This window comes from Eublepharis macularius, chromosome 5 (assembly GCF_028583425.1).
Source record: "Eublepharis macularius isolate TG4126 chromosome 5, MPM_Emac_v1.0, whole genome shotgun sequence".
NCBI lineage: Eukaryota > Metazoa > Chordata > Lepidosauria > Squamata > Eublepharidae > Eublepharis > Eublepharis macularius.
This window is the reverse complement of record NC_072794.1, coordinates 25,714,259-25,729,629: the sequence shown is the minus strand read 5'-3', so window position 1 is coordinate 25,729,629 and position 15,371 is coordinate 25,714,259. Positions and strand designations below refer to the sequence as shown.

The window sequence follows — 15,371 nt, the reverse complement described above, 5'->3', positions numbered from 1 at the left end:
AGTCACAAGCTCAAGGCAATGGCAAGCAGTGTCATTCACATCACCCCAGTGGAACCCAGAGCCAGTGGGGGAACAACACCACAGAACAGAACCAAGCAAGTACCCAGTCACAAGCTCAAGGCAATGGCAAGCAACCACAGCCTCAGGCTGAAAGTCAGAGAGTGGTAATTTTGAGAAACCCAAGTTTCTGCAGTTACTCTCACTGTGTCTTAGGGGAGCCTTGAGTTGAAGGCTGCAGCAGCTTTTCATCATTGGCCATCCTTCCCACCCCTGCAATGAGGAATGTTAACATTAGGGGACAGCACATGACATAGTACACAACAGAACAGCATTCCGTAGCTTCATTTGGGCGTTTCTGTGGGTTTGCCTCTGAACATGGAGTGCCACTCACATTCTCTACTTTCCCTAACATCTCTCTCTGAATCTTCTTGTCCCGTCTCAGAGAGAACAACATTTCTGGTGCCACCTTTCCCAAATTTCTGTACAAATTTGTGCCAACATGGGCTGTTGTATTTGGGGTCTGGGGGTTAGGGGGGTCCAAATTGGAGTGTACATTTTTTGATGTGCCAAATGGATCAACTGTCCCTCCTGCTGGTTTTCTACCTAACTTTTAAATCGTGGGAAGAGCACTTTTTCCCACCTCCCCAACACAGACTTGCAGAGGATGCAAGCGACAAGGTGGACTCACTGCATTCACTCTGAAAGTTCAGAGATGGGTAATCAAATAGTGGCAAGTTGACATTCAGGAAGACCAGCGTCTCAACTCTCCAGAGGGAGAAGGTGAGTGCGATCTGAGTTGACAGTGTTGCCCATATGGAAAAAATTTGGAGCCTCCCTACACGCCCCAGGCATATTGCCTTGTACTTGCGGCCAGGTACTTGCTTGGTTCTGTTCTGTGGTGTTTCCCCACTGGCTCTGGCTTTTGCCCGAGTGCTATGAATGACACCAGATCTATTTGGCTAAGTTGCATCGGTGTCTCTTGCTTCCGTTTGGTTTGGGTGGAATGGGCATGATTCTCTGGTTTGACATTGGTCCCCTTGCTTCACTTTGGTTCTGGGGGATTCCATTCTTATGCTTCATTTTGATTCTGTTTGGCTTTCCCAAGGATGAGCTTGCATTGGAAGTGTGCTTCTGGCCACAGACACCTTTGCCCTTGTGTGTTTGTGCCCGGAGAACCAGCTTGGAAACTTTCTCATCGTAGAGAAGAATGGAGAGTGGCTGTGGGCAGCTTGTTCAGGGGCAGTTGTGTAGTGGAGAGCATTTTAGTTTGGTTCTGTTGTGCTTTCTGTGCCTGGAGCTTGCATTTGAGAGAGTGCCTTGGCCATGGCAGCCTTGTCCCAGTGTGTTTCTGCAATGGGAGGCAGCTTTTAATTTTTCCCATAGGAAACAGTGGAGTGTCTGAGGACACCTTCCTTGGTGGCCCATTAGAATTAGACTTGGGGTCCAGTGTAGCTGAAACTTCGGTGGTTTTTAGAGGACAGTCAGCAGTAGGTCCTCTGTGAATTTGGTGGAGTTTGCTTGAAAAATGCCACCCCCAGCCCCCTGGATAGCCCCTGATAGTTTTCCCCATAGGGAATAATGAAGAACAGCTGGGGGCACCTTCTTTGGAGGCCCATAGAATTTGCCTTTGGGGTCCAGTCTTCATGAAACTTGGGGGATCTTTAGAGGACAGTCAGGAGTACATTTCCTGAAACTTTGGTGGCGTTTAGTTGAAAAAGTAACCCCTCCTCTTTCTGCAAAAAAGGCAGGGACTGCTGTTTCTTTGCTCTTTCTTTCAAGGAAACAGCAAAGGAAACAGCCCATCAATGATTCCCAAATTTACCAGAATTAACCTGAATTAAAGGGCTACAGTGGAAAACTGTGAAGAGAAATATCAATTTATGTCCAAGGCACTGGATCCCTCAGGGAGTTTCTTGACATTTTTGCTTGTTCCAAGGGATGGCTTGTCCCCAGGAGAAATATTTTTACAGTTGGTACTTCAGAAGACCAAGATTAAACATGGTGTAGATTCCTGCATAGTCCTTTCTTTTGTTGCTTACTGTACCATAAATTCATTTTTCCCTCTGTTCCCCCAGTCACAGACGAAGACACAGTGAAGAGATATTTTGCCAAGTTTGAAGAGAAATTCTTCCAAACCTGTGAGAAGGAACTTGCCAAAATTAACACTTTTTATTCAGGTAAGAGGCCCTCCTTCAGTTACTGGAGGAGAGAATGAAGATATATCCTATATTTTTCAAAAATTTCACCACTTCCAAAGCATTTGGTGCTGGCAGCAGTAGCTTAAGAAAAAAACAATAACAATAATATATGCAATTAAAATGAACATTTTATAGAAATCAGTTTACATCCAGTAAACCATGAAATTAAAAACCAGCCTAAATGCCCTGCAGTGCTTCTGGAAATGATTCCTGTTCAAAGTAATGGACCCCCAGAGTCTAAAAAGCTTCACGTTTGTTGAGGGAGGAGGGGGAGCAACTGAATATCTCCATGTACTCTTAACATTTGAACTGGTTGTATCGGTGGTTCAGTCAAGAGAGTGCTACTCTCTATCTGGATGGTTGTGGTATAAAAAAAAGACTGCAGGTGACATTTGAAACAAATAGGCTGAAAGTGAATTATTTATGGAGCAAAATCCCAGGGATCTAAATTTTTTATTGTGTAGTTCACTTCCCAAAGGTATATATATTTTTATTTTTTCAAAAAAAATTATGGTAAGTCTGCTAGTTGTAGAACAAATCTTTCAGAAGTCCTGAGCTATGTGACAACAGGCCACTCTTAAGTTACTTTTGAGGGGGGGGGTCACTTTACATTTTGGGTCAAAACCCATAAAAACTGCCTGTCGGCATTTAAAAAAAAATACTAGGTTCAATTGACTTTATACTTTTTAAAAGCCTGTTATCTATGATTTCCATTAGGGTGAAAAATCTTGTGCTTCCTCTGGACACTTCAAAACGTAAAGAGCTTAACAGTGAAATCCTAAGCAGAGTTACTCCAGTCATTGATTTCAATGGACTTAGACTGGAGTAACTCTGCTTAGGATTTCACTGTAAGTCTGCTTAAGTAGAGAAAATGTATCTTCACTTTGGTGTTCAGAGTGTAATTTCCAGCTTTGGATTTATGCTTCTTTCCATCGAGAAAATGTAGTTCAGTGGTGAACACCAATGGGGGAGAGGCTTTGGGGCAAGCAACATGATTCATTAGGAGGTCAATGAAGTTTCTGTTTCTTTTAATCACACAACTTTCCTTACCTTTCTCTTTCTCTTGCTTGACAAGTTTTCAGTCCGTAGCAAGAAGGAAGGGAATAGTTCTTTTTATTTTTCTTTAACAGCCAGGCACACCCCAGCAGATAGAAGTATGGGGAAAGCATGGTCCCCCCATTGTATCTTCTAATTCAGAGTTGTTCCCCTTCGCCCTCCTCTGCTGAGCACAGAGGATTTGTCAGGATCTGCATAACTACCCTTTCTTCTTCTGGTAGGCAAGCAAGCAAAATTGGCCTGGCCAGAGGAGAGTTTTCTAACTTTGTTAGAAATATTGCAATGAAAACGTGGCTGCTACGTTGCCACGTTCTGATCCAGCTCAGTTGGATGATATGGCCTAGGATTATTTACAACGTATATCCCATCCACATCTAGTTAGGTGTGAGTAAACCTCTGGGGAGCTGGGTGTGCCATTTTTTCCCACCCTGGCCAGTCTAGTTCTCTCAGTGCAACCAAGCAAGCCGGAACACTTGAATCCAGTAACTGGTTACTAGAGAGCTGAAGCCCCCCAAGAGCCCAGTTGCAAGAAAGAGCCATTTAGTTTTGGAATTCAACCTCTCTTAGGTATAAAATGGAAAAAGCTAGAATTCCCTCTTTCCAACTCTGATTTTGCAATTTTTGTGCATAATCAGATGTTCGCTGGTTTTCTGGAGCATCAATTTCAGCTTCGCGTGTAATTCACTGATGAGAGAGAGAAAGCGTGCACGATGTACTCCTGCCAAATCCTGTTTTGACACATTGTAATATAATAAAGTTTGTTGTGCTTTTAAAATGTTGCAGCTGTTATAAACTATGAAGGGCAATTGTGAAGCTTTCCAAGAAAAGGTTAACCAGGCATCTGTTGAGGGTGATTTAGAGACAGGATACCATACCCTGAGGCCAGAGGCTGGAATTACAGACTATCTACTGTGTCTAAACAGAATTTGAGTCCAGGTTTCTCCCACTCCAATTCTTGCACACAATCCATTGAATTCATATAAGGATGACAACATTGTATCACGTGAATGCTTTCTTGAGTTTAATGGGTAACACTGTTCTTTAGTTAACATATCTTTTTAGTTTCATTTTGACTCACAGGATATAGTCGATGTATGATACTGACATCCAGTAATTTGTCCGTAGCAGACCTGGAATTTTAATCTAGGTCTCCCAGGCTCAGATCCAGTATTCTGTTCAGTGGGCTGTGATGGTGATTATGACACAGTAAAGAGAGAGGACATTCCTATTTAATGAGGACTTCTCACAGCTAGAATGCTAATACAGAACACAGGACTTGCTAAACCACGAAGCAAAGCAGCCTATAAATACCCTCGCTGGCCAACATACTTCCAGTTGTTCCAGCATCAACAAATGATCACAGCCAAGACAACTAGTTTATGCCCATTTCAACAAGGTGAGGAAAAATTGCAGGAAGTGGCGAGCACATCTGAACATGGGGAGAGAACAGGGAGCTGCTCCAAAAGCATACAGTGATGGAAATCAAGTGAAAACTCAACCTGACCCACATTGTCATAGTCTCTGTTAAAATGCTTGTACATGATTCTGCATTTCATGTCTGATTAAAGCCACAGTCCTCGACAGACCACCCAAAGGCCCATGATTGTAAGGATTAAGTATCAACACAATTGATACATCACCTAGGAATGCTGAACACTACCCAGAAGTAGATAGTTGTTTAGCTGGGTGCTATAAAAAATAAAATGCCCTGTGGCCGCACAGAAGTTACTGGTTTATTACTCAAAGCCAAAAACCTCTACTTCCTCATTATGGCACCTAAAGAAGAAGACTGCATATAAAGCAGAATGAAAATAAAGGTTTCTTATAGGACTAGTCTGGCCACATGAACATGACAGCTAATGTTCTACTACTGCGAAGGACTTGTACTATTTGGACATACATATTTCCATGTAACAAGCTCTGTTTCCTGGACTAACTCATGTGTTGGGCTTCAAGATCTTAACTGTTCGTCTCAGAACAAGAAAATGGGATCTAAAATCCAAAGCAGACTTTATGCCTGTTGTTTACTACATGCTGTGGCACTTTCTGACTGTCGTACCAAAAGGGAAGCCTCTCTAGCTAAGACGGTGAAGGTGCAATATCTTCTAGGATACTTGCCAGATTTTGTCACTGTCAGTCACATTCTCAGACTCGCTCTGCTATTTCCTGACCTGGCAAGCGAGCTGTCAACATCCCAATGATGCTTGAGAAACCATGAGGCCACCTATGCAAACAGATGCTCTGTACAAACAAAAAAACAGGTATTGGGAAGAACTGGCAGCCAAAGCAAGGCTAAGAATTTGTAATAGAGAGCCTATTTTGTATGGGAAATCCTTAGACTTAAAAAGTGCCCTTAAGCATGGCAGCTTTACAAGCTTGTCTGTGCACAGATTCATTTGCAAAAACCAAGGCTAATGGGCTCTCAAGTCTGCTCCACAATCCCATCCAGTGATCCACAGTGTCTTCTGCTGCCTTCAGCCTGTGCAGGATTGACTGTGTTGACTCAGTTGTCAGAAGAAAGCCTTTTAAATTATTCTCCTCTTAATTTACAGCTTCATATTGGCCACATTTCAGTGCGAGATTATTTGCAAGCAGGTCCCAGGGCTGGTCCCCCTAGCTTTATGACGAACTGCACTTGGAAACTTCTGTTCCTGCTACTTCAGCACAACAAGAAAAGGAAAGAACGGAACAGGGCCCTCATTTTGAAAAGAAGGGGTGAATTAACATGGATGAGTTGGAACCAGCAGTGGCCTTGACACAAGACTCCTAGCTATGGAAGAATAAGTTTCTTGGTATCAGAGCCATAGCAATATGAAGCTAATGCATATCCATAGGACAAAATTCATGGTTAGAGCTGTTTTTAAATTGGTGTACATTTACTACTACATGGAAAGCAAAAGTTGTTGCCCCCTCCCTTTCTGGAATTTTAATCCACATTTTCCTTGTTCAGGTCCTACATTGGCTGGTTCCGCACACATTGGATAATGCACTTCCACTCCTCTTTAGAGATAATTTGGAACTGAATTTTTCGAGTGTGAAACAAAAAATCCACTTCCAAATTATAACTAAAGTGCATTGAAAGTGCATTATCCAACATGTGCGGAATCAGCCATTAATCCTACTGATAACAATAATTTGACTTGAATGATTTATACACAAAGCAAGTTCTACATGGCAAGTCAGTGGCTAACTCCTTCCTACAAGCAAATATCTGGAGTCTGGACACATTTTAAATTCATGATATTCATTTGCAAGACCAGCAATAGCAAGGGGGAGGGCGATGTGGTGGCCCTTTCTCTTAGGCCTAGTTTGCAGTGTCGCCAGATGGGTTTTATTGAGTTTTGTTACCTCTGAGAAAACTAACCCCTTCAGCTGCCTGTTCATCTGAAAGGGATTTGCATGGAGTTCATAGCTAATTGTGAGACCATTCTCATGGGTTTTATCGATAGCTAGAATGAGAATGACCCAAAGAGGTGGTGCCATCACCAAAGCCAGGAGAATCTGTAGGTCTTGTAAGTATTGATTGGCTTACCTGAATCTATTGAAAGCCCTGTTTTATTTCCAACTCGTAGCCTTTGAGCAGCCTACTGAAATTTTTTCAGCCAAGGCTGTTTTGAAAGCATGGAACCAAATAGGTAATACAGTTTTGGCCAAGAACAGGTGCAGTTGCTTGAATCTCAAAATAAATGTTGCTTAAAATCATTGGTTTCAAAAAGAGACGAACAAGATTCACATTAAAGAGCAACAAGAGTTTCCAGGGTTTAAGCTTTTGAGAGTCCAGTGCCCTGAAACTTATCTTCAAAAAGAGATAAGTAATACAGAACAAAAATAAAACGTAAGCATCTGCAAATTACAGTTCAGTCTGTTATAGAAGAGTGATATATTCTGTCTACAGAAATAGTATGGTGCAGAAGAAGGTTCTTTAAATTGAGTTTAGTGTCACAAAGTTGCTTGCCTTCTATGCTGGGGGAGGTAGCTTTAGTTTTTTTTAGAAAAAAAGTGAATTGTCAAATAAATGCCCTATTGTGGCTTATAGAAATAATTGAGGTCTTTTGTAGTGAAAGTAGTTTTCTACATTTGCTCCATAGAGGGGAAACATTGACTATGGTTAATCTTGGATCAATTTGAAACTGTATTAGCTTTTATCTCGAAAACCTATGATAATTATTTTAAATAGTGCCCAGAGACATACCGACTTTATCATGTAGAGATCGCCCATCAGTGTTTTACCATCTCACCGGAATAATTCAGAAGCCTGAATTCCAGAGTAGTTGTATGTCAAATATTTTAGAATATAGTTTTAGGATAGACTTGGGACAGTCATGAATAAAATTATTTATGGGAGATGGTTGTATGTGATTGCTTGGAAGCTGGTATGGAGACAATAGTATGGTACAGCTGAAATTAGGAAAGAATTAAGAGAAAAATTAATGTATTAGGAAGAACAATTCACTGGGAAATTTCAGTGAAATAATTCATGCTAGATGTCCAATTTCACATTTTCATAAAGAAGACAGTCAGTTAAATTTTGCCTTCGCTATTGCTGAATGATATATAAAACTATTCATTGCAAAACTGAAGAGGAAAGTGCTAATACACAAATTATATTTCCCCTTAATTTTACTTCCTTATTTTTGTTAAATATGAACATCTTTAATGATGTTCTTTGAACTGCACAGAACAATTTATACGTTAACCTCCCCCCCACACACACAAATAGTTTGCTTTCTGTAATGGTGTAACTAGGTGCCTTAGAACAGTAAATGGGAATTAAATGTCCTATTTAAAGTATACAAAATCATAGTTGCTTTTATACTTGTTGAGAAGCAAAGCAGGTCTGTCTCCTATTCCAAGGTTGTCTGATGATACAAAGTCAGGGCAACTTTTCAGTATATGTCCAGTGACAAGGTGTAAGAGTTTGCAGAAGATGTATTGTCGAAGGCTTTCACGGCCGGAGAACGATGGTTGTTGGGGGTTTTCCGGGCTGTCTTGCCGTGGTCTTGGCATTGTAGTTCCTGACGTTTCGCCAGCAGCTGTGGCTGGCATCTTCAGAGGTGTAGCACCAAAAGACAGAGATCTCTCAGTGTCACAGTGTGGAAAAGATGTAGGTCATTTGTATCTACTCAGGAGGGGTGGGGTTGAGCTGAGTCATTCTGTAAGAGTTTCCCAGGGTGTGGAATGCTAATGGCGGGAGGCTTCACTGTATCCTGAGGCGGTTCTTTTGCATATGGATTGGTGCTTGATGTGCTAATCTTCTCTGCAGGGCTATTGTCGGGTGTGGAGTGTTTTGTTGGCCTGGTGTTTTTCAGAACTGGAGCCCATGCTCTGTTCATTCTTAAGGTTTCTTCTTTCCTGTTGAAGTTTTGCTTATGCTTGTGAATTTCAATGGCTTCCCTGTGCAGTCTGACAAAGTAGTTGGAAGTGTTGTCCAGTATTTTGGTGTCCTGGAATAAGATACTGTGCCCTGTTTGAGTTAGGCTATGTTCAGCCACTGCTGATTTTTCAGGCTGTCCAAGTCTGCAGTGTCTTTCATGTTCTTTTATTCTTGTCTGGATGCTACGCTTTGTGGTCCCGATGTAAACTTGTCCACAGCTGCAGGGTATACGGTATACTCCTGCAGAGGTGAGGGGATCTCTGCTGTCTTTTGCTGATCGTAGCATCTGTTGTATTTTTCGGGTGGGTCTGAATACTGCTTGAAGGTTATGCTTTTTCATAAGCTTTCCCATCTGATCAGTAATTCCTTTGATATATGGCAAAAACACTTTTCCTGTGGGAGACTGTTTTTCTTTGGTTGTTTGATTCATCCTGGGTTTGATTGCTCTTCGGATTTCATTTCTGGAGTAGCCATTTGCCTGAAGTGCGTGGTTTAGATGATTAATTTCCTCATTGAGAAAGCGCGGCTCACATATCCGTCTTGCACGATCCACTAATGTTTTCATTATGCCTCTTTTCTGTCGGGGGTGGTGATTGGAGTTTTTGTGTAAGTACCGATCAGTGTGAGTTGGTTTCCTGTAGACCTTGTGACCTAACTGAAAGTTTGCTTTGCGGATGACCAAGGTATCCAGGAATGAGAGTTTTCCCTCACTTTCTTTCTCCATTGTGAATTGTATGTTCAGGTGGATGTTGTTGAGATGATTCAAAAACTCCCTCAATTCTTCCTCCCCATGGCTCCAAATGATGAATGTATCATCCACAAACCGGAACCATACACTGGGTTTGTGGGGTGCTGATTCTAGAGCTGTTTTTTCAAAATGTTCCATGTAGAAGTTTGCTATAACTGGGCTGAGTGGGCTCCCCATGGCCACCCCATCCATCTGTTCATAGAATTCGTTGTCCCATTGGAAGTAACTGGTTGTCAGACAATGATGGAATAAGGCTGTTACATCCTCTGGGAAAATCTGATTAATCAGTGCAATAGTGTCTTTTACTGGAACCTTGGTAAACAGGGATACAACATCAAAACTGACAAGTATGTCTTGTGGATTGAGTTTCAGAGAACTGATTTTGTTGATGAAATCTGCTGAATCTTTGATGTAAGACGAGGTTTTCCCGATGTGGTCCTGCAGGAGATCTGCCAGATGTCTAGCTAATTCATATGTCGGTGAACCAATGGCACTCACAATGGGTCGGAGTGGGACTGAATCTTTATGTATTTTGGGGAGTCCATATAGTCTAGGTGGCTGTGCTTCTGTCTTGCATAGTTTGCTGTGCGTGTCGGGATGTAGTGAGGAATTCTTGATCAGCGCATTTGTTAGCCTGGTGATTTTGCAAGTGGGATCTCGTTTTAGTTTTTTTGTAGGTGGAGGGGTCCAGGAGTTCCTTAATCTTCTTTTTGTATTCCTCCGTTTTCATGATCACTGTAGCATTGCCTTTATCAGCTGGTAGAATGATGATGTCTGGATCTGCATTGAGGGTCTTGATGGCATTTCTCTCCTTGCGTGTTACATTGCTGGTGGGAAGCTTTGCCTTTCGTAGAATCCTGGCTGTCTCTCCTCTTATTTCCTCAGCTTCCTCTTCAGGTAGATGACGGATGGCAGCTTCTACATTTGCAATGATGTCTTCCACAGGAATTCTGGTGGGGGTGACTGCAAAGTTTCCTCCCTTTGCCAAGATGGAGGTTTCTTCTGGTGAGAGTTGACGGTCTGTCAGATTGATGACAATGCGTGCATTGTCGAGCATTGGGCTTGTCTGTCTTTTTTCCTGTAGTTTGTTAAACTTCTGCTTCTGTCTGGATGTGTGGTTGGTAAACACTTGTTCCATCTTCCTGTAGGTGAGATTATCGACCTTGTCCCAATCCTGACTTCTCATTTTATGGCTGGTGTTGATATGCAAGCAAAATAGCTCCTTGTCTGTGGCAGCAAGTTCTCTGCGGGTAGTGTGGATTCTCTCACGTAAGAGGGCCTGTTCTAGACGGTCATAAATGCGGTTCGCCTGTGTGGTTTTGAAGATTCTTTTAGTTGTGAGAAAGGATGGAATGGTTCTTGTGTCCCTGCAGCGTAGAAGAAAGGTCAAAGAACAGAGTAGATGTGCTTTCTTGTTCCGAAGTATTTCCAATCTTCGGGTCTGTTGGAATGTTTCCTCCCCGTAGAGGTGTTCGATGTATTGTCGAAGGCTTTCACGGCCGGAGAACGATGGTTGTTGGGGGTTTTCCGGGCTGTCTTGCCGTGGTCTTGGCATTGTAGTTCCTGACGTTTCGCCAGCAGCTGTGGCTGGCATCTTCAGAGGTGTAGCACCAAAAGACAGAGATCTCTCAGTGTCACAGTGTGGAAAAGATGTAGGTCATTTGTATCTACTCAGGAGGGGTGGGGTTGAGCTGAGTCATTCTGTAAGAGTTTCCCAGGGTGTGGAATGCTAATGGCGGGAGGCTTCACTGTATCCTGAGGCGGTTCTTTTTGCATATGGATTGGTGCTTGATGTGCTAATCTTCTCTGCAGGGCTATTGTCGGGTGTGGAGTGTTTTGTTGGCCTGGTGTTTTTCAGAACTGGAGCCCATGCTCTGTTCATTCTTAAGGTTTCTTCTTTCCTGTTGAAGTTTTGCTTATGCTTGTGAATTTCAATGGCTTCCCTGTGCAGTCTGACAAAGTAGTTGGAAGTGTTGTCCAGTATTTTGGTGTCCTGGAATAAGATACTGTGCCCTGTTTGAGTTAGGCTATGTTCAGCCACTGCTGATTTTTCAGGCTGTCCAAGTCTGCAGTGTCTTTCATGTTCTTTTATTCTTGTCTGGATGCTACGCTTTGTGGTCCCGATGTAAACTTGTCCACAGCTGCAGGGTATACGGTATACTCCTGCAGAGGTGAGGGGATCTCTGCTGTCTTTTGCTGATCGTAGCATCTGTTGTATTTTTCGGGTGGGTCTGAATACTGCTTGAAGGTTATGCTTTTTCATAAGCTTTCCCATCTGATCAGTAATTCCTTTGATATATGGCAAAAACACTTTTCCTGTGGGAGACTGTTTTTCTTTGGTTGTTTGATTCATCCTGGGTTTGATTGCTCTTCGGATTTCATTTCTGGAGTAGCCATTTGCCTGAAGTGCGTGGTTTAGATGATTAATTTCCTCATTGAGAAAGCGCGGCTCACATATCCGTCTTGCACGATCCACTAATGTTTTCATTATGCCTCTTTTCTGTCGGGGGTGGTGATTGGAGTTTTTGTGTAAGTACCGATCAGTGTGAGTTGGTTTCCTGTAGACCTTGTGACCTAACTGAAAGTTTGCTTTGCGGATGACCAAGGTATCCAGGAATGAGAGTTTTCCCTCACTTTCTTTCTCCATTGTGAATTGTATGTTCAGGTGGATGTTGTTGAGATGATTCAAAAACTCCCTCAATTCTTCCTCCCCATGGCTCCAAATGATGAATGTATCATCCACAAACCGGAACCATACACTGGGTTTGTGGGGTGCTGATTCTAGAGCTGTTTTTTCAAAATGTTCCATGTAGAAGTTTGCTATAACTGGGCTGAGTGGGCTCCCCATGGCCACCCCATCCATCTGTTCATAGAATTCGTTGTCCCATTGGAAGTAACTGGTTGTCAGACAATGATGGAATAAGGCTGTTACATCCTCTGGGAAAATCTGATTAATCAGTGCAATAGTGTCTTTTACTGGAACCTTGGTAAACAGGGATACAACATCAAAACTGACAAGTATGTCTTGTGGATTGAGTTTCAGAGAACTGATTTTGTTGATGAAATCTGCTGAATCTTTGATGTAAGACGAGGTTTTCCCGATGTGGTCCTGCAGGAGATCTGCCAGATGTCTAGCTAATTCATATGTCGGTGAACCAATGGCACTCACAATGGGTCGGAGTGGGACTGAATCTTTATGTATTTTGGGGAGTCCATATAGTCTAGGTGGCTGTGCTTCTGTCTTGCATAGTTTGCTGTGCGTGTCGGGATGTAGTGAGGAATTCTTGATCAGCGCATTTGTTAGCCTGGTGATTTTGCAAGTGGGATCTCGTTTTAGTTTTTTTGTAGGTGGAGGGGTCCAGGAGTTCCTTAATCTTCTTTTTGTATTCCTCCGTTTTCATGATCACTGTAGCATTGCCTTTATCAGCTGGTAGAATGATGATGTCTGGATCTGCATTGAGGGTCTTGATGGCATTTCTCTCCTTGCGTGTTACATTGCTGGTGGGAAGCTTTGCCTTTCGTAGAATCCTGGCTGTCTCTCCTCTTATTTCCTCAGCTTCCTCTTCAGGTAGATGACGGATGGCAGCTTCTACATTTGCAATGATGTCTTCCACAGGAATTCTGGTGGGGGTGACTGCAAAGTTTCCTCCCTTTGCCAAGATGGAGGTTTCTTCTGGTGAGAGTTGACGGTCTGTCAGATTGATGACAATGCGTGCATTGTCGAGCATTGGGCTTGTCTGTCTTTTTTCCTGTAGTTTGTTAAACTTCTGCTTCTGTCTGGATGTGTGGTTGGTAAACACTTGTTCCATCTTCCTGTAGGTGAGATTATCGACCTTGTCCCAATCCTGACTTCTCATTTTATGGCTGGTGTTGATATGCAAGCAAAATAGCTCCTTGTCTGTGGCAGCAAGTTCTCTGCGGGTAGTGTGGATTCTCTCACGTAAGAGGGCCTGTTCTAGACGGTCATAAATGCGGTTCGCCTGTGTGGTTTTGAAGATTCTTTTAGTTGTGAGAAAGGATGGAATGGTTCTTGTGTCCCTGCAGCGTAGAAGAAAGGTCAAAGAACAGAGTAGATGTGCTTTCTTGTTCCGAAGTATTTCCAATCTTCGGGTCTGTTGGAATGTTTCCTCCCCGTAGAGGTGTTCGATGTATTGTCGAAGGCTTTCACGGCCGGAGAACGATGGTTGTTGGGGGTTTTCCGGGCTGTCTTGCCGTGGTCTTGGCATTGTAGTTCCTGACGTTTCGCCAGCAGCTGTGGCTGGCATCTTCAGAGGTGTAGCACCAAAAGACAGAGATCTCTCAGTGTCACAGTGTGGAAAAGATGTAGGTCATTTGTATCTACTCAGGAGGGGTGGGGTTGAGCTGAGTCATTCTGTAAGAGTTTCCCAGGGTGTGGAATGCTAATGGCGGGAGGCTTCACTGTATCCTGAGGCGGTTCTTTTTGCATATGGATTGGTGCTTGATGTGCTAATCTTCTCTGCAGGGCTATTGTCGGGTGTGGAGTGTTTTGTTGGCCTGGTGTTTTTCAGAACTGGAGCCCATGCTCTGTTCATTCTTAAGGTTTCTTCTTTCCTGTTGAAGTTTTGCTTATGCTTGTGAATTTCAATGGCTTCCCTGTGCAGTCTGACAAAGTAGTTGGAAGTGTTGTCCAGTATTTTGGTGTCCTGGAATAAGATACTGTGCCCTGTTTGAGTTAGGCTATGTTCAGCCACTGCTGATTTTTCAGGCTGTCCAAGTCTGCAGTGTCCACACAGGCGAACCGCATTTATGACCGTCTAGAACAGGCCCTCTTACGTGAGAGAATCCACACTACCCGCAGAGAACTTGCTGCCACAGACAAGGAGCTATTTTGCTTGCATATCAACACCAGCCATAAAATGAGAAGTCAGGATTGGGACAAGGTCGATAATCTCACCTACAGGAAGATGGAACAAGTGTTTACCAACCACACATCCAGACAGAAGCAGAAGTTTAACAAACTACAGGAAAAAAGACAGACAAGCCCAATGCTCGACAATGCACGCATTGTCATCAATCTGACAGACCGTCAACTCTCACCAGAAGAAACCTCCATCTTGGCAAAGGGAGGAAACTTTGCAGTCACCCCCACCAGAATTCCTGTGGAAGACATCATTGCAAATGTAGAAGCTGCCATCCGTCATCTACCTGAAGAGGAAGCTGAGGAAATAAGAGGAGAGACAGCCAGGATTCTACGAAAGGCAAAGCTTCCCACCAGCAATGTAACACGCAAGGAGAGAAATGCCATCAAGACCCTCAATGCAGATCCAGACATCATCATTCTACCAGCTGATAAAGGCAATGCTACAGTGATCATGAAAACGGAGGAATACAAAAAGAAGATTAAGGAACTCCTGGACCCCTCCACCTACAAAAAACTAAAACGAGATCCCACTTGCAAAATCACCAGGCTAACAAATGCGCTGATCAAGAATTCCTCACTACATCCCGACACGCACAGCAAACTATGCAAGACAGAAGCACAGCCACCTAGACTATATGGACTCCCCAAAATACATAAAGATTCAGTCCCACTCCGACCCATTGTGAGTGCCATTGGTTCACCGACATATGAATTAGCTAGACATCTGGCAGATCTCCTGCAGGACCACATCGGGAAAACCTCGTCTTACATCAAAGATTCAGCAGATTTCATCAACAAAATCAGTTCTCTGAAACTCAATCCACAAGACATACTTGTCAGTTTTGATGTTGTATCCCTGTTTACCAAGGTTCCAGTAAAAGACACTATTGCACTGATTAATCAGATTTTCCCAGAGGATGTAACAGCCTTATTCCATCATTGTCTGACAACCAGTTACTTCCAATGGGACAACGAATTCTATGAACAGATGGATGGGGTGGCCATGGGGAGCCCACTCAGCCCAGTTATAGCAAACTTCTACATGGAACATTTTGAAAAAACAGCTCTAGAATCAGCACCCCACAAACCCAGTGTATGGTTCCGGTTTGTGGA

The 15,371-nt window shown here is 43.1% G+C and overlaps 1 protein-coding gene across 1 annotated transcript in view; it reads left to right on the top strand.

Annotated features, from left to right (window-relative positions):
• The window catches only part of XPR1 (xenotropic and polytropic retrovirus receptor 1), a 165,264-nt gene that overhangs the window by 88,379 nt on the left and 61,514 nt on the right, over nucleotides 1-15,371 (top strand). The window contains exon 3 of the mRNA XM_054979432.1: nucleotides 2,076-2,177. Within this exon, the coding sequence (XP_054835407.1) occupies nucleotides 2,076-2,177 (102 nt within the window). The remainder of the gene's footprint in view (nucleotides 1-2,075; nucleotides 2,178-15,371) is intronic.